The 27,931-nt window shown below is 38.5% G+C and overlaps 1 protein-coding gene across 1 annotated transcript in view; it reads left to right on the forward strand.

The window, feature by feature from the left end:
- Positions 1-596: 596 nt before the first annotated feature.
- LOC149775647 (uncharacterized) overlaps positions 597-27,931 on the forward strand; it is a 53,889-nt gene continuing 26,554 nt past the window's right edge. The window contains exons 1-4 of the mRNA XM_089943072.1: positions 597-670; positions 4,390-4,436; positions 7,960-7,980; positions 13,230-13,247. Of these exons, the coding sequence (XP_089799198.1) occupies positions 4,393-4,436; positions 7,960-7,980; positions 13,230-13,247 (83 nt within the window). The 5' untranslated portion in view covers positions 597-670; positions 4,390-4,392. The remainder of the gene's footprint in view (positions 671-4,389; positions 4,437-7,959; positions 7,981-13,229; positions 13,248-27,931) is intronic.

Consider the following 27,931-nt stretch of genomic DNA (forward strand, 5'->3'; position numbering starts at 1 on the left):
TCGACTATCTTTTAAAAAGTTAAGATAAAACAGTTTGTCTATTGACCAGACTTCTCTTCTTTCAAAATAAATTAGCAAAACCCGTTTTATTAACAGTAAAATAAAAGCATTGTAAATAAATATTTTTCAAAACAAAACTGATCTTTATTAATCTGCTGCATTTCCAAGAAACAAGTATCGCTCGAGTTACCGAAATCGGCATGATTACGATAGAGGAGCTATGGCTTAAGTTTGTAAGTTTTTCATCCAGAGTTTTGTATTCAGATTACAAAATTTAAATGTCATGAATTTTATATAAGATAAAATAACAGGTATGTTTTTTCTGCAATGGGAATTTCAAAATATTGTAATATTGTTGCAATGAGTTGGAGGGAAGCTAGTTTTGGTGTAATCTCCTTTAATGAATGAAATAGTTTAATTTATGCACCAGTCAAATAGTTTTAGTAAGGTATATACTTCCAAAAAGAAATATCTGATTGATATTCAGATAAAGCATTGATGCATTAAACTCATCATTTGTTACTTTATCTGGTAAACATATCATAATTTGTGGCATGCAAAGGGCTTATATGGTATAAATACCTGCCCGACTAGAATGTGGCTAGTCACAGTTGTGCCTTTGAACAAAAACGACACAGAAACTGGATCGGATATCAGTTTTAACGTTGACGTAAATACTTTCTTAAAACGCATTGTAATTTCGGCTATTGGTAGACTTTTAAGAACATGCTAGAAGCGAATATGGAATCCAACTGATAGACTTGTACATGGTAAGATCATTTTAAATGACTTTTTGTGGATTTTAGTTTTGTGTTTATTCTTATCAAAGTTTACCTATGAAGACTATTGTAATGAAATTAGACACATGGGGAGTGTGCTATTGTAATGATAGTGGCAGTTTTATTTTCCCTATAGCACTGGTTGAAACAATTACAGCTGTCAATTATAACGGGACTGCCCGGCTGAAGGCAGTGATCACTGGGAGTGAGAGAACTCTTTGCTCTCGTGTGTCAAGTATCAGTTTTCAAATAGACTGAACTATGGACTCATATGCTTGAGAGGGGTAGATCTTTTTGTAGCTTTCAGTGTGAAAGGATTAATTGGGTGCTCTCTCTCTCTCTCTCTCTCTCTCTCTCTCTCTCTTAACGGATAGTTAGATTGTAATCCTACAGGGAAGTGGTGGTTTTCTTGTGTAATGAAACGCAAGAGGCATGTATATAATGTATATAATATAAATTGTAAAAAAAGATGTCAAAAATAGGATTTATTTCTAAACCCGTCGCGCTACAGTATAATTCTATTTGAAAGCCATCAACCAGAAGAGCTTACGTAAATGTCATTCGTCCTTACCCCATCGTCTGTTAGCAGATGATTATCACATCTAATCTTTCTAGTCACGTGGGACGATTGCAGTCTAACTTTACGAACACGTTCCATGAAGACCATGAAAATGACGTCCTTTGGAGATCCAATATGACTGCCACAAGAACTACGTTGAAGATAATGTTATTGCTACTACTTCTAAACATTTGATTATATTGGCATGGACTTTGCAATAAAATACATCTTATCACGTCACTTAGGTTCCAATGGACAAATGAGCCATTAGCTCATCCAATATGGTAGCATACGAATATCTTAATAATCTTGTAATAGCTACTCCTCATGAAAGAATGTTCGAATTAAAACGAGTTTTACTAAGCAATCTCTTGTTGATTTCTAGATGGTCCTAATAAAAATAGTGCTAGTCGGATATCAAATATATCTGCCACGGAGCTGCAATTTTTGTTACTGCAGCTTCCCTTCGATGGATGGTTGTATTGACATGTGGTTTTCAATGAAAAGCTTTTTCTGATGACAGGTTAATCCTAAATGAAACTGGTGCCCCTTAGGTTTTCAAAATGACTGCCACCAGGGACATCTTGAAAGTCAGTTTATCGCGAATTCTCATGAACGTACTGTCGCGTCATGGGATTTCCATCAAAAGATGTAAATGAAAATTGTGCTAGTCATATCTACACCATCACTCTTTTATCGCCATCTCTCCTAAATGCATGGTCATGGTTGCTTTAGAGAGATTTTTTACAAAAGACCTACTCTTACGTCTGGCTGCTCGCTCCTAAATGAATATGATGCCTATTGGATATACATATCGTCTGCAAGTCGCCGTCTTGAAAATAGTGTACTGACTACATGACCTGAATGGACAGTTCCAGTGAAAACGGTACTTATCTAAACTCAAGCATGGCACCACAGACATTGCGAAAATCTAGTCATCACTACTTATCTTGCGTTAATGGCCGGATTTAAAGCGGTTTTCAATAAAACACTTACTGGGATAAGGAATGGTTCTGAATAAAAATGATACAAATATGACAATGTTTGTAAATAATGTTTAAGAACCAAACATAAATGATCTTGTGATCAAATCTGAGGTCACTACCGGCCTTTGTGTACTTAATGGAGCTTATGAACACACTGACTTCATGGACGTGTGCAAATAAATTTTGACCAGACTTTCTGTTTAGATATATTTCAAGGAACACACTGATGATAGTCACTATGTCATAGATTTTTAGGCGGACGTTCTTGATTTAGGTTTATAGCTGTAGTGGCTTGTGAGCATTGTTTTTACTACTCTGTGGTCTTAAACACACAAAACTCTTCAAGCACGGACAAAAGTCAAGTACATACTATAAATTAAATATACATGACAATGATAAAACCAGCACGTACGTCCGGATTTGTATCATTTGCCCAATTGTGCTATATGAACAGCCATGTCAGAGTTTGTTCCAATTCTTGACATTTATAAAGAAGAAATAAACCTTTCTTGTTTTGCTGGAAATTCTTTTCATACAGTATTGCGTAATTCGCTTTTTTCTTTAACTCTGAATGTACATCAAACATGGCACACAGAGATACTGACATTTTTAACTCTCTTCTTTCAATACTTGAATAGTATTTCAATTTAATATGCATGGTTCATAGAATGGAATACACAAAGCTATGATTCAATCTCAGCAACTTACATAAATGCGGAACTCTTCGGAATTTTAGCTGTGGTTTTATATATCAGCCAATCGATGTATTTGAACAATCAGGACAGCTAGAGATCATTAGGTATTACTAGATTGTACTACGTGCGCAATAATGGTCTTGTCTATAATCCCCACGAATCAGAATCAGTGAGAATCATTTGTACATAATGTACTACTTTCAAGTAGTACATCGATTCATCCGTCTGTTCGTTGTCACATCTCAAAATCCGGTCGGTGTAAATTCACTAACTTTGATAGCTATCTTGCCACTTTTGTACCAATGTGCAAAAGATTTGCTATTCTTGGTTCCCTATTCTGAGAACAGTATGAAGGTTCAAATATCAGATATACAAGCATTTCAGTTACGATGACATTTTCAAATCTTTTCTGACTAAACTTAATATAAGCATTTACAGCTGAAAGACTCATCATACATGTGATGGTTTTCACGTTTTGACTCCAGGTCACTGTCTAGTGGTGGGGAGAAATAATGGGGTGTGGGAATTATGGTTGTTTTCTGATATGCAGTTTGGGGACTTAAGATTACGAATCATCGAAATTGCTCTCAATTAAAATTATATGCATAAACGGACGCCGACGTCCTCAAGAATTTGTTCAATATAAGACAGTTGTGTTGCCCCTATTTTTATATAACTAATGTTTTGTTAAAGTAATGTTGGGAATAAGGACACTACATTAAGAGGTTTTGATCACGGCTGGTTTTCCTGTTTTGAAACGCTCTAACCAAGATTCAATTGACCGAAATTTAAACATCATGACCAAAGTGAGTCAAATGTAATCTAGGCAGATGAGAATATGTTTACAACTTTAATTTACTAGTTAACGTAACACAAGCCATGTTTTTATTTAGTTTGTATGATGTTTCGTGCAAAGTAATAAAACTATTCTGTAATCTTGCGAAGCTTAACAGATCATTAGACAGTTTATTGAAACAAAATTAAAGACGCATTTCAGACTGCAAAAACGAAAAAGGAAAATTGGAGGGTGTAACCATTTATTCGATACGAGTTTTTGTGATTCAAGTGTAACAAATAGGAATTTCTACGTTCATGTGTTTAAGTGTTCAATAAATACTGAAGCTACATTCATCACAAGTCAGTCTCACAATGCGTTTTCAAAAGATGAAAACGAATTGTTTTCTTTGTTTTTAATACTACTCTGCCATATAAAATAGAATCATTAATTTTGCGAACTAACCTCAATGTATAATTTCCGAGAAAGAGAAATAACCTAGAGTGGTGACATTTTATACCCTCCTAGCTAACTAAAATTAATGCGTCTACCTTCTAAAGGTGGTGTTTGTTTAATATGTGTAAATTTATTCCAGAACATGGCAGAAAGCTGGCGTACAAACAAAGACGATCCGGCAGAAAAGTAAGTATTTCGGTATAAGGGATCAAAATTGTTCAGATATAAATCTTTAGGAGTTTCCAAATTTTGACTATTATTAGCTCCCGCTATGAAAATCGAGCAGGTACACATCTTGATTTTGTCAAGCCGCGACTAAACGAATCTGAAAACGTATATCTACGTCAGTTGCTGAATGTTATATGCTTCAAACCCATAATCGATAATACATGGAGATAATGTATACGAACTCTCGACGTGAAATAATAAATAAATGCTAATAAAGAAATATGTGGTGGCAGGGCAAAAGCATTATATATTATATATTAACGGCTTTGTTTAAAACTTCTCAAGGGCATTATTTTAAATCTTTTGATTTTAGATTTTCACTGTGCTTTAACATCCCAAATTAGAAGTAATTTTGATAAAATTAAAACAAAAACAAGCAGAAAGTAAAGTGTGAAGTGTTGAATTTTGAATTACAGAAACTTGTACTGTTGAATACGTTAAGCGTTTACATTTTATCGCATTTAAGTAACAAAAGTCTTTATGAAGGATCACTTCAACCTTTCTTCGTTCATCTCCCCCATGTCAGTGTAAACTTCAAAGGGAAAGAATTCCGCCCCAGTGAAATTGACCGGGGTATCATAACACGGTCAATAGAAAGTAAATATTTGAGCTACCAACCCTAACCGCTTGGTAGGAACCTATATCCACTTATCATTTTTTCAAAGGGAAATTGTCACACACTGTCGTTCACAGATTCTCAGTTGTCTAAACCTGATGAAAGGAATTATTTCTTTGGGAATAATTAGAGACCGCTGCCTACGATTGGGCAGAATAAATTAGAGCTTACGCTGTTAGAGCAATCAGACTTTAAAGTGACGACCGTAGTCGAAATTCTTTAGTCTGAACATTTCCTAGAAGAGGAAACTTAGTCTCGACTCCGGGGTGGCATACAGAGATTAGTGCTTTCCTCGTGAAACAAGGAAGGAACCGGGTGGTCGTCATGTAAAAAGAAAGACACGTTTAGCTCTAGGACGCACAACTCCTGAAAGAAACAACTAAGGAACAGCTTTCTGAGAAAGAGACGAGACAGACTGGAGACAAGAGTACGGAGAAATAACGAAAGGACGAGGTCAAAATAAAAAGGACCATGAAGTCTATGAATGGGCAAATCATAGAGCTTATGAAGGATGAACTAGAAGACGTTGTTATAATGTCAGACAGGAAGGTGATGCAAATCGGTCGTGGACATTGCGCTCTTTTAACCTCTCGTTATGATGTTGAAATAAATCCAAATTATACACACGTGTTAAATTCTATTGATATAAACTAACTTCAATTGCACTTGCCGTTATACATTTGTTATAATTCAGTTTGTTGTTTTTTTTTTTCTTGTCACAGGGGACACTTATTGGTTTATTTCTTCCCAGTATTCTCGCTCAGTTCTCTGTTGAAATTCCATTCTCCTTTCACTCCCGCCGGGCTATAATATCGAGGGAGGTCATCCTCTAGATTACGTCAGCCAAACCCAATTAACCGCCTCTCTAATAAGAGGGCGATGTTACATAAAGCCTATATGTTAAAAGCTAGCAGACGGCATAAAAATTGCAAATCATTTGTCTCGTATTAAACTAATCCTTGCAAAGGGAGCTATGAATGTTACAGTTAAAATAAACAATATATAAACTAGATTATGGTAAATAATGTCAAGAGCATACCCGTTTAAAATATCGCATGTTTCGAATAGTTTGAAGGACGTACACTCAGCGGAAACATTGACGACCGAGAAAACCCAGAAATGGTGCTATATACAGATGTTGTCTATAAGTCTTGTCAAATGACTCAATAACAGTTGAATATATAATGGAAGCCAGTAGTTAACAATCTAAAGATAAAGCATGTTCTATTGATAATATATAAGGATCTCAAATGATGATCTGTTATATGTTTTGTAGAACTTTGTAATATAATATTGAATGTAGGTTTGACTAATGGTGATTTTGTGCGATTTTAAAAACTTAATATGGCAAAACCCATATGTAGAATTAAGACCAGATACTTTATTTAGTTGTTTTGGTAAAGGTTTTAAAGCTATATTAAATTTAAGATTGTCTAAATTAGTTTACGATAATAAATTGCCATCTGAGACTCAAGCTTAATAAAGGAATTACTAGTCCACAATAGACAATATCTTTCGCTTTTATATCAATTTTGACTTTATTAGACATTGCAAAAAGACTCTTTGTTTTCTTTGTTGATTTAAAAGTGCCTTGATAGTGTATGGAGAGCTGGATTGTGACATACACTGTATTCGTGAGGCATTAAAGAAAAGTGTTTTAATGTTGTACTGAATAGTTATGTTGATATCAAACCATGTGTCTGTGTAAATAACGAATTCTCCAGTATTTTTCACTTCAGAAAGGTGTAAGACAAGGGGAAAATATATCTCCACGATAGTTCTTTTATCCCTATACTACCTAGAATACCAATAAATTGAATCTTGAATGTTAAGGAGTAACGTTTATAAATATAGTGAATGAATGAGTACATGAAATATACGAATCTTGATTGTATTTTCCGAATTTTGTAATCCCCTTGAATTACTATGTATATCACATGCTATATTCATGTTACTTATCTTATATATTTCACATGTTGTAGATGTTACAACCAGAGTAATAAAGTATTGTATAGTCTCAGTTTGACCTATAATTAATTTATTGTATATCGATAACATTCAGAAAAGGCAAATGAAATAATCAATCCGATAAAAATCGAGACCTGCATGTAATAAGTAGGTCAGGTGGATATCGATACGAGGTCATGCTATGTTCAGTTTGTGCTTCACCAATTAGATCACAACCTTTGCATTTTTGAAAGCAAAAACATCATTCAGATCATATGATTCCTAACGATATATGTTAAACATGAAATTAAACATTTTATATGATAGGTTAGTAAACGTCCTCGAGCCTGGAATTCCAAAAGTCTGAAAAATAAACCGTTATCAGTGTCTGTTAGATCTTCGTTATGTTGAATATTTCGATTTAACCTGTTGAATTGTGAATATAAATTTTTGTGAGGCAAAACTCGCATTTATGCACGCAGAAGTGTAAATTTGTTTCTGTTGTTGAAAGTGTTTAATGTCAACTGTTTCCTAGACAGAAACAATGTTAATTCAAGTAATTGATACAAACGTTCAACGTTCTTCATTGTATCAGTTATTACACTTATGGTATAACCACTTTACATTTCCATTGTCTTTATGTGGCACGATTAGTATTTATTTTATTATTGATGATGCTGCTTCTGCTGCTACTACTACTACCGTTATTATAATGATAATAATAATAATAATTATTATTATTATTATTATTATTATTATTATTACATTTCATGCAAACATTTTATATCTACCACGGACATATCAGTTAGAAAAGTGAATCAGACGTCAAATGTACATTCATCATCTCCAAAAATGTTGTGACCACCGCAGAGTCATCATTAAATAAACTCTAACATTATCCATTCTCTTTTCTTTCAGGCTTAGAAGAGATGAAATCAGGTATACATCTAAGCAAACTTATTTATTTTTAAGCAGAACACCTTTTAGAAGGCAGAACATTTTTTAAAGGCAGAACACTATTTTGAGGCAATGATACTTACTTTTACTCTTAATTATAAGTATTAGCAAGAGTTATAGTTTCGTTTATAACATATTACCATACAATTATTCCATTTAATTTAACATGAAATGTAGAACGGTATTCGCCACAATGGTGTGTTCAGCTTGAAGATCTAGATTGTATTCAATAATATTATCTATTGGTTAAACATCTTACCGAATGATAAGCTAATACATTTCAGGATTGTATAAAAAAATACACACATGATTTCATGCATGCATACAAACATAAACCCCCATTTTCTCATATCCATCCAAATATGCTAAAGTGAAGTTAAAAATCCAACAAACCAAGAAACCATCATATCGTTCCAACATAAGAGCAGACTTTAAAACATTATAATTTGTTATAAATGAATATTTATATTTGTTCAGTATGATCACTAAAAATCACAATTATTAGTAAGTGTTAAATGACCTCCATTTCTTGAATGGATCAAAAGGCACCATGAATGTTCTCGTCTATTCATCAATTATACCGACTAAGTAAACATATAGCAGACGACAAACTATTTTTCCTGTACATTAATCTACATAATTTAGCTACTGATTCAAATTACAGCTATGCAAAGCAGACGACAGCAAATAGTCACATGCCACCTAAAATCCTATAAAGAAGAAGTCAAATATTCAATCATTACCTAAACAATATGAATTAAATAATTTTGTGATATTATGAGCGAAAACGAATGTAGCAGTATCTGCCTGGCATAATAGCAGAAAGAGCGACTCAAAAGACTGAAATGTAGTCCACGATAGCTCGCAAAGGTAGAATAAAGTATTTTTAGTTTGGTGACTCTCTTCCTGAACTTGGTAATAGAAATGAAGGTGACGTGGGGAATTTAATACACTATCATCATCATCATCATCATCAGTCTCATGACCTAGTGTGGTCGTTGAGGCACTGTGCTGCTGAACATCTGACCAGTTCCCTCCACTTGTCTCGATCATGTGCCAATACCTGTGTCTCCGCAAAACTTTTCCCGGTCCATTCTGTGATGTTGTCCTCCACTTTTTTCTCTGTCTACCTCTCCTTCTGCCACCCTGGACGCTGCCCTGCAGGACTGTTATGGATAGACTGTTGGCTCTAGTGACATGGCCATACCATTTCAGCTTTCTCTTTTTGACGGTGGTGAGGAGGTCCTCATATTGGCCCACTTCGCGCCTGATGGTGTTACGCACTTCTTCATTTGATATGTGGTCCATGCAAGAGATGCCAAGGATGGTACACTATAGACTGACTCATTGTTCCTCTTACAAAACGGTAATGTCAGAAAATTCTGAAAAACAATTTCAAATGTAACAGCACTGTTCCTCATCTCATGCGCTAAGTAAAATATGTCTGACATGCCTCCTTAAACTACTCTTAATCAAATCATATTATACCGAACAGGAAACGGTCAAAGTGTTAAATGTATGTAAAAGGAGTTGAAACAAAAACTTGGATGCGTTCAATAATTTCATGATATACGGAACATTAAACGGAAAACGTGTTAGTAGCAGTACCAATACAGCTAGATGCGATAATTTGTATACACCACAGAATTGCATGATATTTTACGGAGTATGAAACTGTAAACTGTTAGTTCTTTAGATATTGTGTCATACATTAATTTGTATTACTACAGAATTGCATGATATTTTACGGAGTATGAAACTGTAAACTGTTAGTTCTTTAGATATTGTGTCATACATTAATTTGTATTACTACAGAATTGCATGATATTTTACGGAGTATGAAACTGTAAACTGTTAGTTCTTTAGATATTGTGTCATACATTAATTTGTATTACTACAGAATTGCATGATATTTTACGGAGTGTGAAACTGTAAAACTGTTAGTTCTTTAGATATTGTGTCATACATTAATTTGTATACACCACAGACTTGTATGATATTTTACGGAGTATGAAACTGTAAAACTGGTCGTCCTTTAGATGATGTTTTAAGGAACCTGAAACAGTAAAAGTGCTATTTGCAAGGAAGCAAGTTTCTAACTAATAGATACAATAACTTGTATGCGTTAAAGAACTGTATGATGATTGCACATGTTTTCGTTAAGATTTACAGTTGAGTCATAAATTGCTTGTCTTTAAGTAAAGAATCTTCAACCTTACATCAAATGCACGTACAACTTCATATTATTTTCTCTAAACGTCATCGCCACTCAAAGCGTAAGGATATAATACATAAGAAAGTTTATTTCACGCCAGATATTTTAAAGCAATTAACATAAGCTCTGAATAGTCATTCTTCTGATAAATAATCAGTTACAAGACAAATGCAAACATACGAACAACAGTATTTTAGACACTAAAAGACATATATCATACCTACGATATATAAACAAAAACATACATAATTATTTCAACCAAATTGTCAGATAGTAAAATATATTATGCTATATTAAGATCCATATAAAAATAACAATACATGCATGCATGCATGCATGCATACATACATACATACATACATACATACATACATACATACATACATACATACGTTGCCAGGCATATTCAGTCATCGTCGCTTCCATCCTTATTTATGTAGTTTCCAGTGCCCCTGAAAGTAAGCAACAGCCTTTGCTGCTTGGCCTATACATTTATTCTTTACAATTATTATTATTATTATTATTTTGGGGGTGTTTGTTTTTATTATCGTTGTCAACTGTGCACTAAAGTTATGGAGATGTTGTTTCTGACCATAATTGCATCATTTAAGATCTTGAATATAGCACATCATTTTACAGACTCTAAGGATAGCACTTTTCGCTCTCTGTGGGATATATTTGTAACTCTCTATATTTACCTATAAATACTTGAACACATGTCGTAGAAATCACAGGTATTTGTGTACTTATACGACAATTAATTGCAAGGCACACGTGCTAGTGTGTCCGCTTCACATGAATTGCTATATCAGCGACTGCATTCATACTTTTTAAAAATGAATCAGTTGTCCCTTCAGAATCTCAGTGAAATAAATTGGTCATGACTATACTTAATAAAGAAGGCACTGCTTGGCTCGACATAATCAATATATATCATGATATGTTAACACTTTCAAACATGAATTCACCCTTTCCAGTCAGTACTGCACTTGGGAAGAATAATTATAAACGCAAATTGACAAGTTTATAGTATCCATGAGAGTATTAAAATCAGACCACGATGTTAATCGCTGATAAAAATGTAGTCAGCAATATTTCCTTAAGCATGAGAACACATCAACAAGAAATATTACCAAAGACATTTACTGCTACGTGTTTGTTAAGTTTGGACTTGAACTACACATAGAACGCAATCAAAACTAACGACGTGTAGCAATTGCTAAAGCTCGAAAGAACTGACCATTAATGTAGACTGGACAAAAGACACCTTCCCCATTTCAGATCTGTTCATTTTAGTTTCTCGTCCTTACATCACGGGTACCCTTCGTAACCTGAAGGCCAAACATGTGTCAAAAGTGAAACTTCCCAAAATATGCTCCTTTCAAACTTTTATACGTAAAAGACCTATTTTAAAAACAGAGTCGTTATTATTATTCGATCTGTACTGTAAAAATAAAGTTTTCTTGAGATCTACGTTTAATGATTGTGTGCATTTTCCATACTTGAGTGTATTTCCTAATTATTAATATTCCATTTGTTCCTTCCTCAACTATTAGTTTAGATCAAGAGAAATTATAGAAAAAAACCAGAGGTAACTTAATGGTGTTGTCAATAAAAAGAAATTAAATGCATGATCCTAAGTGACCTTCAAGATGGCTCCGGTCCCATATATGACGTGCATACAAACAAATGTGAAGCTACAACACAAAATATCAGAACTGAGGACAAAGTATTGACAACTAGAACAACGATCTGCTTTGTAGATTTCGCACCTGCTGGTAGTGTCTCCTTCTATGGACTAGTCCAAGTTGCAGAGGTTTTAGATACCGGAATTTTGCTAAATTTATAGAAGCTTTCCAATTTAGTTAAATTAAACAATGTGTAGTAGATTATACATTAAAATATTAACACTTTCAATACATTGTTATCGTCACTGGTAAGAAATTTAAATCGCACTGTATTAAAAATATAAAAAGAATAATAACGCATCAATCCCACAGTAACACACACACACACGCACACACACACACACACACAAACATATATATATATATATATATATATATATATATATATATAGATGCATGCATACATACATACATACATACATACATACATTTATGAATTAATTGAATCCTTTTCAAGTAGTGCGAAGTGTACGCTTTGTTTTAGATGTGATTGCTAAGGAAGGTCTCGGGAGTTCAGCATGGGCGTTGCATCGACGAATGTTTTTTTTTTTTTTTGTATGACTGAAATGGATTTATGTCAGTTGCAATGAACCTTACCTGCGCATATAATTCAAACATTTGGAAACCATAGGACAGGTTAAAAATTTTAACATATTGTGCGCTTAACCTTCCCATACTTTCAAACTTTATGAAAAACACGGTACAAATTTTAGAAATTTCACGATTTGTGTCTTACCATTATAAACAATTCAAAACATAAAATACTGAACAAATTAAAACAATTCACCTTATCCTCCTATACAAGATGATGCATGTAAAAATTTCAAGTTTACGAGTGTTGAAATATACATACCTAGCGATGTACATGTAATAATATTTTTGTATTGTAAGTCATATTGCTATTATCATTTTGATATGCATCTGATACAACTGCTTTTCCATACAAAATGAATAGCAAATAACAGTAACCAGTTGCTTTTTTATTATTGAATTGGTGGAATGTGTAACGACATCGCTACAATCCTATGCATGTCATGACATTACCTCTTTTTGCAATCAGTCTTGTCTCTGTTGAATTATAGGTTGACATTTTATCCACAGCAAACTAAAAACGTAAACCAAAGTATGTGCGATAACAACGTAAAGTAAAGCGGAGCATAATGGTACAGAAACTCAAACATTTGAAAATAAAACAAACTTGCATTGTCAATAAAGGGACAGAAAAGAGACTTTAGTAATATTCTGCTTTGCTCCTTTTTATCTCCTTTCTTTTTCAGCAATATATGATATATGAAATATTACGAGACAATTTGTTTCATATTTTACAGGCTTTTGGAAAACCTGAAGTAAGTACAAAGTAATTAAACTCTACGATTCATTTCGAACGAAAAATAATGATATTAAACGCCTCATAAGAGACACAGATTGAGACAACTGCGACACTCATTAGAGACACAGCATGAGACAAATGTGAGACCCATTAGAGAGACAACTTGCGACAACTGTAAGAGTCATTAGACACACAGACTGAGACAACTATGAGACTCATTGGAGACACATTTATTGATACAACCGTGAGACTAATTAGAGACAGCTTGATACAACTGTGAGACTCATTAGAAACACAGCTTGAGACAACTGTGAGACTTATCAAAGACAGAGCTTGACACAGCTATCTGTGTTATCATTCTGTTCGGTATAATCTGCATCTTCTCTAACAACTTCACTCCAAATCGACCATTGGCATATACAACTAGCTAACACAGTATCTACCGATCTGATATCTTATCGGGCACACCTGAAACCTCTTATCCAATCAGATCGCTCGTTACACAGCACTAGCAAGAAAATGCTGAATAAGCATATAGTCCTTCCGCAGACAGCAACACTTGTCGCATGCATGTTTCTCCAGCTTAACCCATTCGCACTGGTTTTCTTTGTTTTTTATGAGGCGCCTTAGCGGGAAAAAGCTGGTCCAATCAGAACGTTGCCGTTGAAATTTTAATGTCATATGTTCAGAATTCCAATTTCACGTGTTGCATCAAAAAAAAAAAATGCTTGTTCTTAAAGTTCCATTTTCTAGGTCGAGATTTTAGATTGTATCTGTTGAATTAAACGGTAGTGGTTGAAAGTTATATTTCATTGTCACGGTTTTAGATTGTGTCGTTTGAATTTACACGGAGGTGGTTGAAATTTCAATGTCATCCGTCGAGAATTTCTAATTTACGTATTGATTCAAAGAGTTTATGTTGAAAGTTCCGTTTCATATATTGAGTTATTTAGATTTAATCTGTTGAATTACACAGCGCTGGTTGAAAATTCGATGTCCAATGTCGAATTTGTAGCTTTTATCTTCTTAATTACACGGCGGTTGTTGAAATTTTAGTGTCATATGTCGAGAGTTTCTATATAACATGTTGAATTATATTGATTGTGCTGAAAGTTCCATTTCGTATGTTGAGTTTTCATATTGTATCTGCTGAATTACACAGCGGTGATTTGACATTTTATTGTGCTTGTCAGAAACGTTTGTTTTATATGGTGAAATGATGTGTTGGTGTTAAAAGTAACATTGCACAATGTCCACTTTAACAGTTCAAAATATCGAGTATTAAGATAACATCATTCCTGTATTCAGTTATGAGGCGCCATTACATTTCATGCATTTACAGTTTGAAAGTTACCATTCACGGGTCGAGAATTATGAATTTCGTCGTTAGAAATCGCTCTCCTGAATGGACCGCGTTACTTTTAATATGAAATGGAACTTTCATCATAAACAGTTACATACAACAGTTGAATTAGGGATTCTTGACATATGATATTGACCTTAGTAGTGAATGGGATTAGCGACAATGGGAATTAGCATTAAAAACACCCCCTGGGTAAGATTAGCGACAGTGGGAATTAGCATTAAAAACACCCCCTGGGTAAGATTAGCGACAATGGGAGTTAGCATTAAAAACACCCCTTGGGTAAGATTAGCGACAATGGGAATTAGCATTAAAAACACCCCCTGGGTCAGATTAGCGACAATGGGAATTAGCATTAAAAACACCCCCTGGGTGAGATTAGCGACAATGGGAATTAGCATTAAAAACACCCCCTGGGTGAGATTAGCGACAATGGGAATTAGCATTAAAAACACCCCCTGGGTAAGATTAGCGACAATGGGAATTAGCATTAAAAACACCCCCTGGGTAAGATTAGCGACAATGGGAATTAGCATTAAAAACACCCCCTGGGTAAGATTAGCGACAATGGGAATTAGCATTAAAAACACCCCCTGGGTAAGATTAGCGACAATGGGAATTAGCATTAAAAACACCCCCTGGGTAAGATTAGCGACAATGGAAATTTAACATTAACCACCCTGGGACACTCTAGGGACAATGGAAATTTAACATAGGCAAAAAAAGACATCCACTCTGGGGACAAGGGAATTTAACATTGGAGAAAGGAAATATCCATTCTAGGGACAAAGGCATTCGAACAATGGAAAAAAAATATCGATTCTAGGGACAAAGGCAATTGAACAATGGGAGAAAAAAAATAATATCCATTCTAGGGACAAAGGCAATTGAACATGGGATTTTTTTTTTTTAAAAAGTTAAAAAAATTAAAAATAAAAATAAAAATAAAAAATAAAAAAGGGGTAGGCAATGGAAAGCCATTCTCTTTTCGAGAAATGTGGGTGGCCCTGAAAAGGGCCTTTGGGTTTCTTCTTCTTCTAATTTCTTCTATTTCTCCACCAACTTCTTATTTTCTCTCCTACACTCTTTCTCTTCTTTTCTTTCTTTTTCTCTTCTTTCTGCTTCTCCTCCTCTTCTTTCTTCCTCTTCTCATTTTCTTCTTCCTTTTCAATTTTCTCGTTCCATACTCTCATCCTTATCCTTTCCTCTTCATCCTCCTTCTCTTCCTTTATTTCTTTCATCACAGCACTTATCATTTCCTTTACTTTTCTTAAGTTGTTAATCTCCATCTTCACTCTATGTGGGCTATAAGAATAGTGATCCTCGTTTAACCTCACTAACATTTGCTCCATCATACCTAAATTGTCCAGGACGTCTTGCAATGTTTTCATTTTATCGAGCTGGTTCGAAGCCATCTTCTTTTTTTATTCTTTGTAGAATGGTTTGAACGACGAATACTGTGGGTTCTTATAGTGAAAGCGCGGACGTGAAGGAAAACATCCCCCTACTTTTTCATTTCATATAATATACTATCCACATAAGTGAAGCAACATTTAACAAACCCCAAATCTACTATTTACTCACACAAATCATTAAAACGAAACCCATAATCTACTATTCACACAATCGTACGTGAGCAGTTACAAAACCCAAACTATACTCTCCACATACGCTAAGAAATAATAAACAAATCCATAATCTACTATCCACACAATCGTACGTGAGCAGTTACAAAACCCAAACTATACTCTCCACATACGCTAAGAAATAATAAACAAATCCATAATCTACTATCCACACAATCGCACGTGAGCGGTTACAAAACCCAAACTATACTCTCCACATACGCTAAGAAACAATAAACAAATCCATAATCTACTATTCACACAAACGTACGTGAGCACTTACAAACACAAACACACAAACACAAACACACAAACACATACACTCACACTATGAAAAAGAGTCAGTGTTTATATCCACACTACTCTACCTACACACATTGGCAAATCGATTGTTATTTCTTTTCTAGAGTATTGGGTAGCCCTGAAAAGGGCTGTTGGTTTTTAACTCCAGATGCACCTATCTAATGCTGGCACCTTCCTGGCCTGGCGCCACACACACATCTTCTTCCCCATTCTCTTTTCACTCTTTTTTGGGGAAGAGCAGAGGCGGGATATGTGGCTTCAGAATCCCAATTTTCTGTCTCTGGGATTCTGAAATTTCTTCTCTCCTTTTCCTCCTCTTCTTTTTTTCTTCTTTCCTCCTCCTCTCTCATCCTTCCCTCTTCGACAATGGCCTCCGCGGCCAGTTCGTTCAACAGGCGCCTGGCATATTCCAGGTGCATCTGGAGTTCTAGAAGCTTTACAATTCTGGTATTCATTCTCTTCATCAATCAACAAGGCTAGCTAGACTGCCCAGCGAGTTTCAATTTATACTGAAAGAGCGGACGTGATGGAAAACATCCCCTAAAAACATAAAATTAATCTTACCTAGATCATGACCAAAACAACGCGCGGACCTAAAAGAAACACTCACTCACTTTTTTATACTACCCATTACTATTCTAAAAAAATTTCATTAATCACTTCAATATACTATCCACATACGCAAAGCAACCCAATCAAACCCCCAAATCTACTCTACCCACACCTCAAACAGTCAAAAACATGATCTTAATCTACTATCCACACCAACGTACGTGAGCACTTACAAACACACAATCCTATACACAAACACATACCCTCTCACTATAAAAAAGAGTTAGTGTTTATATTCACACTTCTCTACCTACACACATTGGCAAATCGATTCTTATTTCTTTTCTAGAGTATTGGGGTAGCCCTGAAAAGGGCTGGGGTTTTTTTTTTTTGGTTTTTTTGTTTGCTATGGCAATCTTTCAGTTTCTAAGAATGCGACGTCCTCTGAGGATAGACTTTCTGACGATAGGTCTGCTTCTTCGGAAAGAGAAGAAGAACTCTTTGGTGTCGATACGACAATCGACAAAGCCTCTCTCAGGTTCAGGTTCCTGCTGCTGCTGTTGTTGTTGTTGCTGTTGCTACTGTCTCTGAAGTCTGTACTTCTCTGTCCATTCTTCTTTCTCCCTGTTCACTTCTTCTCTGAAGAGCTCTTCTATCAGGCCTTCAGTGACTTTTAGCATTCTCACATTCTCTATTTCTTCTGGCTTCGGTATCAGACTGTGTCTGACCCTGTGCAAATTCACGTAGGCTTCGTTTAGCTTAGCTAGTTTGGAGCACACCTTCGTAGGAGGATGAGTCGACAATGGATGGTTAGACTAGAAACTGCCCCGGTTCTTAAAGTCAAAACGCGGACGTGAAGGAAAGCATCCCTCCACGGTTTTTTCGAGCCGCAACGTTCAATGAGTGTCATGAGAGGGATAGTAAGAAGTCAAAGAGCATAAATCAACATTCTTATAGCCAAACAAACCACAAAGGCATTTTGTTTTTTAAACACAACATTTTTTATTCAAAAATCACTTAACACTAACCAACAACTCTAACATATTTTAACAATAATCCAACCATATAACATCAAACATTTTTTAAAAAAAATGACAAACATTTTTTTCAATTCACACTCTACTTTAAACAGGGCTGACAACGTTGTGAATGAAATTGTGATTTCCATTGTTGGAAGTCATTAGGCCATTGATGGACACTACGTTTCCTAGCTTGAGACAAAAGATAAGCATACTGGTCACAAAACCATCGATCTACTTTCACATCGTTTCTTGAAGAAGAACGAGGATCAAAATGAGTCACTAAATGTTCTAAGGAATAGCCCAGGCTGCGATGATGCAGAAAATACACACAGTACTGTCCACACACCAAGGAATCTGTGCCTTGTAATGTCACATTATTGAATCGGGTGGTGTGAGCATTTCTTCTCATAAAGTCGATGATATCGTCTTCCAAAGGGGGCAATCCGTACGAATCGAAATATTCCACACATCCTTCTTGAGGAAAGTAGACGGCTACCCAGTGGGTTCCTGGGAGATGACTGTCGTCTGTGTTGATCACATAAGCTTGATGGTCTTGAGGTTTGCGATGAGGGAGTTCATCTTTAGCACAGACGACAGGATTCCAAGAAGCCGTATACGAACTGTGGTTCAAAAGGTAATAAAGTTCCCAGGTATCCATTGATTTGTGTGTTTTCTTCTTCACAGGTAATAATAAGTGATTAATTCGATCCTGACTTTTTGCTCGAAAATGTCTGACAAATAACCGTTTCTTCGCTTCGTCTCCTCACTCTGATTCAGGAGAGCTTCGATACGATCGATCTCTTGAGTGGTTAATGGTGGACAAGAATGTTCACACAAGTCTTTATACCACTGGTGCAACACGACTTCGTCCGAGATGAGACTCCAAGCTTCGTCCAGATACTCGTCCAATTTTTCTTCTTGACTCAGCATCAGGCATTTATCGTGTTGAATTTGACTGGGATGATCGTTTTGATATCCATAGCAATTTTTCTTGATCAATTCCGTCATTTTTTCGACCAAGTTTTTGGCAAAACAGGAGACTAAATGGGCTTCTTGTTCTGGCCATCTTGACTTCATCATGATAACTTCTTCTTTCACAGTCTCCTCACATTCCATGTCTAAAGTTTCTCCACTAGGTAAAGAGGGATAACAGTCTTCCATGGTTTCTAATAATCTAGAATGACTTCTCTCAAATTGTTGATTTCTATCGTATTATCGAATTCTGCATACAGGATAACGTTCACCGTTTCATCAGGGACTCGGTTTGCAGACTGAATTTCCACACCAATCTGACCGGATTTTATAGGGTGGAAATGTCCCTCGTCGCTGCCTTGGTCTGGAGTGAAATAAAAAGCCCACAAAGCATAGCCTCCAGCATAATCCTCGTACTTAAGGCCGTGACTGGTGTTGGTTCCTAACTGACAGGTGACTTCGTACAAGGACAAGTACGACCTCAAGTAATTCTTCTTGGTAAAGTCAGGTTCGAAAGGTCGGGTACACAAGGTTTTGCCATCGCGACTGACTTCGATCTTGGACAAGCCAAAGTGTTGAAAGTAGAAAGGATTTTTATCGGCAGCTCCGTTGAAGGCTGTATTCTCGACGATACCAACGATCAAACATTTGGGTAACTGTCCTTGGAACAGATGATCTTCGATCATGGATCGTTGCCCCTTGGGAATGATAAAGGTTTTCACTTCCACGCGTCGTATCGGATACTTGGCGGTCGTTCTGCTCAACGTCTGACTGATGTCGTTTCCCACTTTAGGTAACACTTCCACGCGTCGTACGTAGAGCCTGGCTTCCTCGATGACAGTTTTGCAAGCACTAGTACCTATCAAATGGAAAGCGGCACTACTACGATTCAGTCTCAGGCGAACATTCACCCCGTTCAGCAAATATTTCTCTTGCAACCACATGTCCAAATGCAAATGATCCATCAGTTCTAAACTCTGTCCGTCTTTGATTTTGTCTCTTCGTTCTAGAAATCCATCAATTTTTGGTTTAGTTTTATCCTTTGTATGAGTTTCGAATGTTTCAAATTCGCCCGCATCGTCAGCTTCCCATACCACACAGGCATTGAGATGAGTGTTCTTGGCGTCTATTCCGTACGTCAAGAGATTTTCCAGGTAGGCACGATAAGGGTAAGTATCCATGCTGCTACTGACCAGTTTGTTATTCAAGTACAAGTCCACTCCACTGAACAAGGAATGCATGAAATTGTTGACGGGAGCTATTACCTTATCGCCATCTAGGGGCGAATTGACTTTCAGGTACAAGTAACTGCTATTCAGATCGATGTAATCTTCGGGCTGTCCTTTGATTTCAAACTCGATGGGAGCTGAGGCTGTCAAAGAGGAGACGGGGTGAAATTCCACCCACTGGGATTCTTGCATGGTCATCATGGTGGGGGGCATGGCAAACAGATCCAGTTCCGACTTGGAACAAGCGCAAGATTCTCGGTACATCATTTTTCTGTGTCTCAATACTTTAATAATCGAAAACGTCTAAGTCTCGAACAGTTCTTCTTTTCTTTGTCTTTCTAGCTTTAGACGTGTGAAGTCTGGTGAAAGGGTGTTTTCTTCGTCGTCTCTTTCTGCCTTGTCCTTGCTGTGGCGTCAGGGAAGTAGGAATGCCTGACTCGGTAGCGTGCAGGGCATTTATAGGTGTTCTCGTCGGCCCAAAAGGTCTTTACCCGTTTGCAACAAGACATTTTTGCCTGCCCTCATGAAAGCTTCTTTAGGGTTTTGTTTGTCGATGATGACATTTTGGAGAAATTCTTTGCCTTGTGTCAGTGCCGCATCTTTCAAGGCGTGCAATCCGCGTGTCACCATCGGTTTCAAGACTGGGGCCACCGAACGAAAGGCCGATTTCAACATATCTCCTAAACCGTGTCCTCGCTGTCGAGCAGCCCCTCGGTACACTGGATACATGACTTACGAATCGTGAGAGAACCGTTTTCGAAAATGGAGTTTCACCGTGACTTCTCCTTTGGTGAATAGAATATTTTGTCCCAAATCTCCTTTTATAGCAATGTTGACCGTGTCCAAATAAGACTTACTGACAGGCAAATAGTGAGGATGTACAAATTCGCGGTGGACGTGATAAGTGTTTCCACCTTCCTCGTCAGCGCTCGTGGCAGAATCCACCTTGAAAGGAATGACACGCAGTAACGGTACGGAGGTGTGTCCCACCAGGTTGTACTCCACCACATCGGAGTACACAAACATCAAATTCAGTCCTTGGTTCAGTTCTACCGGGGCACGAAATAACTTGCTAAAAGACTCGTTGTCGTAAACGACTGGCAATTAGTTTTTCTTGAGCATGGCCATTCTCATGTCCATGTCTCCGCCCAACATGTCAAACAATTCAGGACAAAATAAAATGGAAACAATTTTACTCCCGTCAAATTTCATCAAGAAGCGACGAGCTGCTTTGTGGTATTCCATGGTGACACTTGTTTTGGCACTTTCCAAAGCTTTCAGAAACACGACATTAAACCTGGAGGCTATGGTGCTCACCAAATGTTGACCACTAAAATAATAGCCTGGGGGAATGAACAAGTGATAGGTGGTGTACTTTTGATTTTTTGTGCCAGGGGTTTTCTTATTATATTTGCCATGGGTATCCAAGTACTGTTGCAATTGTTCGTCATAAACTTCCAAATCAAAAAAGTTTTGATTGATAAGGACATTGAGGACTTGGGTCGGGTGAATCATTTCTACTAAAGTCACTTCCCAATGGGCTTCGTGATCTAATGGGATGGCCTGAGGTAATTTGGCCGTGTAACAGCACAACTTGTTGTTGGGAAACACCTCCATGGAACTGTCACTAGGTAAGGTTAAGTAAAATTGGTTTTGGTGACTCATAATTCCAGAGTTCTGTGGCTGTCCGAGGGGTTACTGGACGTCAGAGGCGTGTCTACGCTCAAAATGGGGTTCTGGTTGTGGTTGTTATTAGAGTGGTGACTGACACTGGCACTGGACACAAGGTTCCCGTGGTTCCCGTTCGAGGAGAATTTCAGGGAGGGATTGGGAAGCAGGTAACCGATGCAACTGCTCAATAAAATGGTCCACAATTGTTTGTCTCCTTGTTGCAAACTCAAATTGGCGATGGCTGCCCCGATGACACAATACACCACGAAGATTTGACAGAAAAAGACGATTTGCGTTTTAGGCACACGTTCTCCACACCACACCCACAAGGGTTGTTTTTGTAAATCTTGCACAGAAGAACTAGGTGAAGGAGTGGTCGACGTAGCTGCGTCTGTGTGAAAGGGTATGATGGTCACTTCTTTTTATAGTCGATGACTTGCGAAGCGTCGATCCAAGAATCAAAACTAGGTGGATATCCTTTCCAACGTACTTTAACTTCTTTGACACGTCGTTTGCCCACTTTACGGGTTCTGCGTTCGAGAATGCTTTCGATGTCGTACACGTCGTCTTCTTTTTTGGTGACACGTTGTAACGCGGACAAATAAAACGTTCCTTTGAGCACTTCTCCGTTCATGTCTTCCAATTTATAGACGGCAGGATGACGGCCATGCACTCGTCCAGTGACGAGAAACAGTTCGGTCGTCCAGTTAGGTAAGTAACCTTTGTCGAAAGTGCGTTTGGTTTTGCCAATGCGCACCCAATCTCCTACGGCCAACTCTCCACTTTTCTTGGGGACAGCCCTCGTCGGGGACGTACCAAACAGGCCATCAAATCCTAGCAATTACTTGCTAGGAGTCACTTCTTGCGGGGCACGTCCGATGCTTCGATGGTAAGATTGGTTCTACGCTTGCACCAGGTGCGGTAAGATGTCGATGTACTTCAGAGTGTGGTGATGCGTAAAATATTTCCACATGCGTTCTTTCATTGTACGTTGAAAACGTTCCACGATGCTAGCTTTGGTTTCGGGATTCTCGGTGGTAAAAAAATGAATGTCACGTTTCTTTAATTCTTTTTGGAAAGCTTGGTTCAGAAATTCGGTGCCTTTGTCCGTTTGCCATCGAAGAGGGTGACGACCGCTTTGTTTCAACACTCGTTGCAGGGCTCGCACTAACTCGTTGCTGGATTTGGAAGTCAAGGGCACGACCCAGGCAAATTTGGAAAAGACGTCGATGACACAAAACAAATATTTGTAGCCACGATTGTAGCTGGCCAAATGAGAGACATCGGCTAAATCGGCTTGCCATTGATGATCGATGCCTTCTACTCGGGTGCGACTTCTGGAAAACTTGCGTCAAATGGGTTTGTGTAAAGTGTAGGTAGCTTGTTCTTGTAACCATCGTTGCACTTGAGGTAAACGGAGATTTTTCAGTCGCATTTTGGCAGCACGATACAATTTTTGAACTCCTGCGTAACCTGCAGGATGCGAGGGATCGTAGTAAATGCTGGCTAAGACTTTTTCCATTTTTTTTGTGTTTGTGTGTTAATAAGACACCCACTCTTGGAGGATGCTACTCTTTTTCTCTTGGGGTATTTTCTTGGATTGCAATGCTTTGCGTGTGCGACCGGCAATAAGTGTCGAAGAGGAGGATGTCTGAGCGGGGGATATCGGTTCTTGTTTCACTTCTGTCTTCACTTCTGTCTTCACTTTCTTTTTCTCTTGTGATGAAGAAGGGGTGGCCATCATCTTTTTAATCCATCCAATTCTGGAGGTAGGTGGTGTTGTTAACTTGCGTACTTTTTCTGGTGGAGTTTGAAACCCTTCTTCTTCTTCTTCTCCTTTTTCTGTCTTGGTCACTGGTAGTGGTGGGACTGGTACTGGTGATGGTGCTGGACTTTTCATCAAGGTCTTAAAATCTTTCAGAGTGGGTAGAGCTGTTTCGTCTAAAGCTTTCTGGTGAAAGAGTTGCAGTCGTTGCAAGAGTTGACCGCACTTTTGCGATTTTTCTGTTTCGGACAAATATTGGCGATCCATCAAGGACTGCAATTCGTGTTGTAACTGGGACATCTCGCTCAAATGGGGATTGGGAGGTAAATGCGGGGTGCGTTGTTCTTGCCAACGATGGTATTCCATCCATCGTTTGTAAGGCACTAAAGCTAGTTTTCGTCCTTCCATGGGGTTGTCAGGGTCGATTCTGAGATCTTGGGACTTCCGAGGGCCTTTTTATCTTGCTCCCACCAGTCCTCCCAACATGGTTCCCAAGACTCCTTTCAGTAAGGGACCTAACAAGAGGGGTAAAATGCCTCCACGTTGGACCAACATCTTCTTCTTTTGACGAATGGGAATTTTCTTTTGAACCATTTGGAGAAGAACGTGACGATGTTTGCCTAAGCATTTTTTCTGGTGTTTGGACAAAGGGATAGTGCCTTTCAAGACGTTCAAACAGCATTCGCACACGGTATCGATGACCTCTTTGGAGGCCGATTGAATGAGTTTTTTTCGTAGAGGTGGAGAAGCTTTGGACAGGACAGATAACATGTCCCCATGTTTGACTAAACGAGGAGACAGTCCTTTTCTTTTCTTTCCTTGGGGTTGTTTAGAAGAGGGATGTTTTCCGGAAGGTGACATCTTTGAGTCTTCAGGAGCACAAAAAAACACTGATACCCCCGACTTGGTCACAGGCCTTTTTTATACTGGAACGCGTCGCCACTGATTGTCTTTACGTCGTATCAACTTGAGGACAGGCATGACACGTCGTGCAGGGGTACGCAACGGACTAAATCGAGCCAGTTCTTGCTTGGACAAATCCAGCAAACTTTGTAACATGCCCGATTTTTCTTGAACTTTGATTTTGGGAGAAGGTACTTTGTGAGCAGCAGCCACTGCCACTAAATTGGAGGGTCCTGCCACTGGGGAAGTTCTTTCTGGGGTCATCAACGGAGAAGTTCTTGGCGTGATCAACGTCTCCAAGTACTCTTCAGTTCTTGGTGTCATCAAAGGAGAAGTGGATGAACGTGAGGCTGCCGGAGACGCAGTCACCGTCGTGGCAGGTCGTGGTTTGCGAGTGTAAAGTTGCGTCCTGGCCGAAGTGCCTCTCTTGCGACTAGTTTTCTTCTGTGGACTTTCTTTTTCTGGGGGCTTCTTTTCTTTTTCCGGGGTGGCGTCTGGTAAGAGGAGGGTCCCGCCACTGGAGAAGTTCTCCTTGGGGACCTGGTCTTTTTCTTCTTCTTGGAGCTTCGTTTGACTTTTTTCTTGGGGAGAAGTTAGGGGGGCATTAGGATCCCATCTTAAGAGAGAGCGAATGATGACCCCTCCTAGAGTACCGCTCCCTCCAGGTTTCAAAATGATTTGTTTTTTGGTTTGAGTGTCGATGCGGCGATCGGCCAGTTGGGTCAAAGCGACTTTGTTTCAATTAAAAAAGCGTTTGGTTTGATGAGGAATCTGAATGATTCCTTGGAGTAATTGACGTGCCCTCACCGTGAACCATCGTAAGACTTCTTTGAGACTAGCTTCTAAGACACGAGCTCGTGTTTGTGGATTTTTTTCTCGACTGATGCCATACAAGGCACGAATCAGTTTGACGGGAAGATGCGACTGAAGGGACGTCATGTTCAAAATGTGTGTGAGACAGACGAAAAGGGTCTGATGTTTTTATAGATTTTTTTGTGGAGTGAAATTAAGTCGAGGACGGGGGACGTGTACAGGACAGGCCCTCCGTCTTGGCACCAGTGGTGAAACAAGTGGGTACGAAATCGCAAATCCTCGGGGGTCGTAGGTTTCAAATCCACCAGTAAATAGGCGTGTGGAGTTTGAGTGGCATCGTCGTACGCCTGAGTCAGCCAAGGTGTCCCTAACTGTTTGGCTAAGAATTGCACTTGCGATTTATCTCGAGGGCTTTTAAACAAGACCACGTAATGCGCATTGAGACTGATGGTGCGATGGGCTTTACTTTGTTGAAACAAATTTTGGGTGATGTAAACGACACTGGCATTACGGTGATGCCCTTTGCGCGTGAACCACAGTTTAATTTCTTCTTCGTCTTCTCCTAACATGTCGTCAAAAATGACCAAATGGGTTTGACGGGAGTCCGAGACGATGCCGTCGTCTTCTTTAGGAATGCCTTCCACAAACACGATGGAATCGCCTTGACTTTCTCGCAAGAGGCTGTACGCCGATTGCCACTCTTTGTAACACCACACGATCCGCTGAGGTGGTCGATCGATCAAATGATGTTTATGTTCGATCAAACGTTTGACGAATTCGGTTTTGCCTGAACCGCTAGGTCCGGCAATGAGCATGTTAAAGGGATGGCGAAGATACAAAGCCTCCCAACTGGCACGATCTAAGTGTTCGTCGATGACTTTGACAGTGGAGGAAGAGGGAGCAGAGACAGCAGAGGTAGCCTTAGTGTTAGGAATGTCACTTGTGACACAAAAACAAACAAGACGAGAGTTTATATACTTTTTTCAGGACACGTTTATTGAATGTTTAAAACATGAATACGACAGACAAAAAATACATAAAAGCCAGAGGCTTAAGTACAACGATAAAAGGCACATGATAACCATCAACGTGGAATAAACACAAGTGTCTGTACAACATGTTTTGGGTAATGTTCTGACCAGTTCTATAGGGGGTAAGGTCACACAAGTGTCCTCCCGAAAGGGTCTTTCAGGGATGTCCACGACAGTCCTGTCCTGGGTGACGGGTTCTTCTGGTACTGTCACTAACACAGGTTGAAAAGTCGCAAGGCTCACAATCGCATTCCACTTCAGAAGCCCTACACTTGAATTGTGCCTTTCTAAACTTGTTTTGTGTTTCTCTGAAAGTATTCATCTTGTTCACTTGGTCTTGATAGTCACAATGAACTATCGATCTTGCCTAGGGTTCCTTTTTATATACAGACCAATATCGATGTGACCGTACGGCAACGTAAAGTGATTGGGAAGTCTCGCTCGCTTCTGGTACACGATTTGATAGACTTTTTCCAAGGGTCGACTGACGATGTGGTGAGTGGGTAAACGTACAATCTTGTTCGGTTGGTGAGTGGTCACTTTAAAGTGTCTATCCTCTCCCGATTGCAAGGCTTCTTTCAATACCCCAAAGTTCACCACTCGACTGGTACGATAATTCAGAGTCAATCCTTTCACTTTACACGTCGTATGCACTTCTTGTGGGTCCCGGTATTCGTAGCCGTAACTTTTGGGACCGCCACTGACGAAACTTAGAATCTTGTCGTCGGGATGCTAGTCTGTCCAGGCTCCTAAATGGTCTCCTTCGATATCAGGGTGCTGTTGACTCGGGTGATGGATGTAAATGCAACTGTCCGTGTCAAAGTACAGGACGCGTTCCCCTAACAGTTCTAAAGCTTCGTACAATTTTAAGCGAGCATGAGCTGTCACGTAAGCCGCAATGATGACATTTCCAAAGGGGTCGTCTTGTACAAAGTCCAGATCTTCTTCGTAATTGACCAAGATCAAATCCTTGCGAACGACGTCCACGTGTTTCATGTATTTGGTTTTGTCGTGAATCATCTGGAAGTAGCGGGAAGGTTCTGTCAAATATCCGTCTTGGGTAAACACGGTCGTTGTGCCATTTTATTACCCCACAAGCAATTTAACATCACTTTGGCAAATGATCGCCTGCCTTCGTTTTTCCCGATGTGATCTAAAGAGATGCCTTCTTGTTCATAGTATTTCTCTTTGAATTTTATTTGGTCTTCGGGAGTGTGACACCAGGACGGATAGCCACTGGCTTCTTGCTTCAGTTTCAAAAAGGCATCCACGTTGTCGGTGAAAATGCCTTTCTGCGTGGGGTCACCCTTGTGGTATTGTTGTGTCTTGGGAAAGTGGCAAATTTCGTACACTAATAACAGTTGGTATCCCATGTCCAGAGCTTTGAACAATTCCACGCTGACCCAGGTTCCCGTCAAGGCCCGTTCTTCCTGGCTGTGCTGACAAGGTTG

Source organism: Sinohyriopsis cumingii, chromosome 19 (genome assembly GCF_028554795.1).
Source record: "Sinohyriopsis cumingii isolate HCF-2022 chromosome 19, ASM2855479v2, whole genome shotgun sequence".
NCBI lineage: Eukaryota > Metazoa > Mollusca > Bivalvia > Unionida > Unionidae > Sinohyriopsis > Sinohyriopsis cumingii.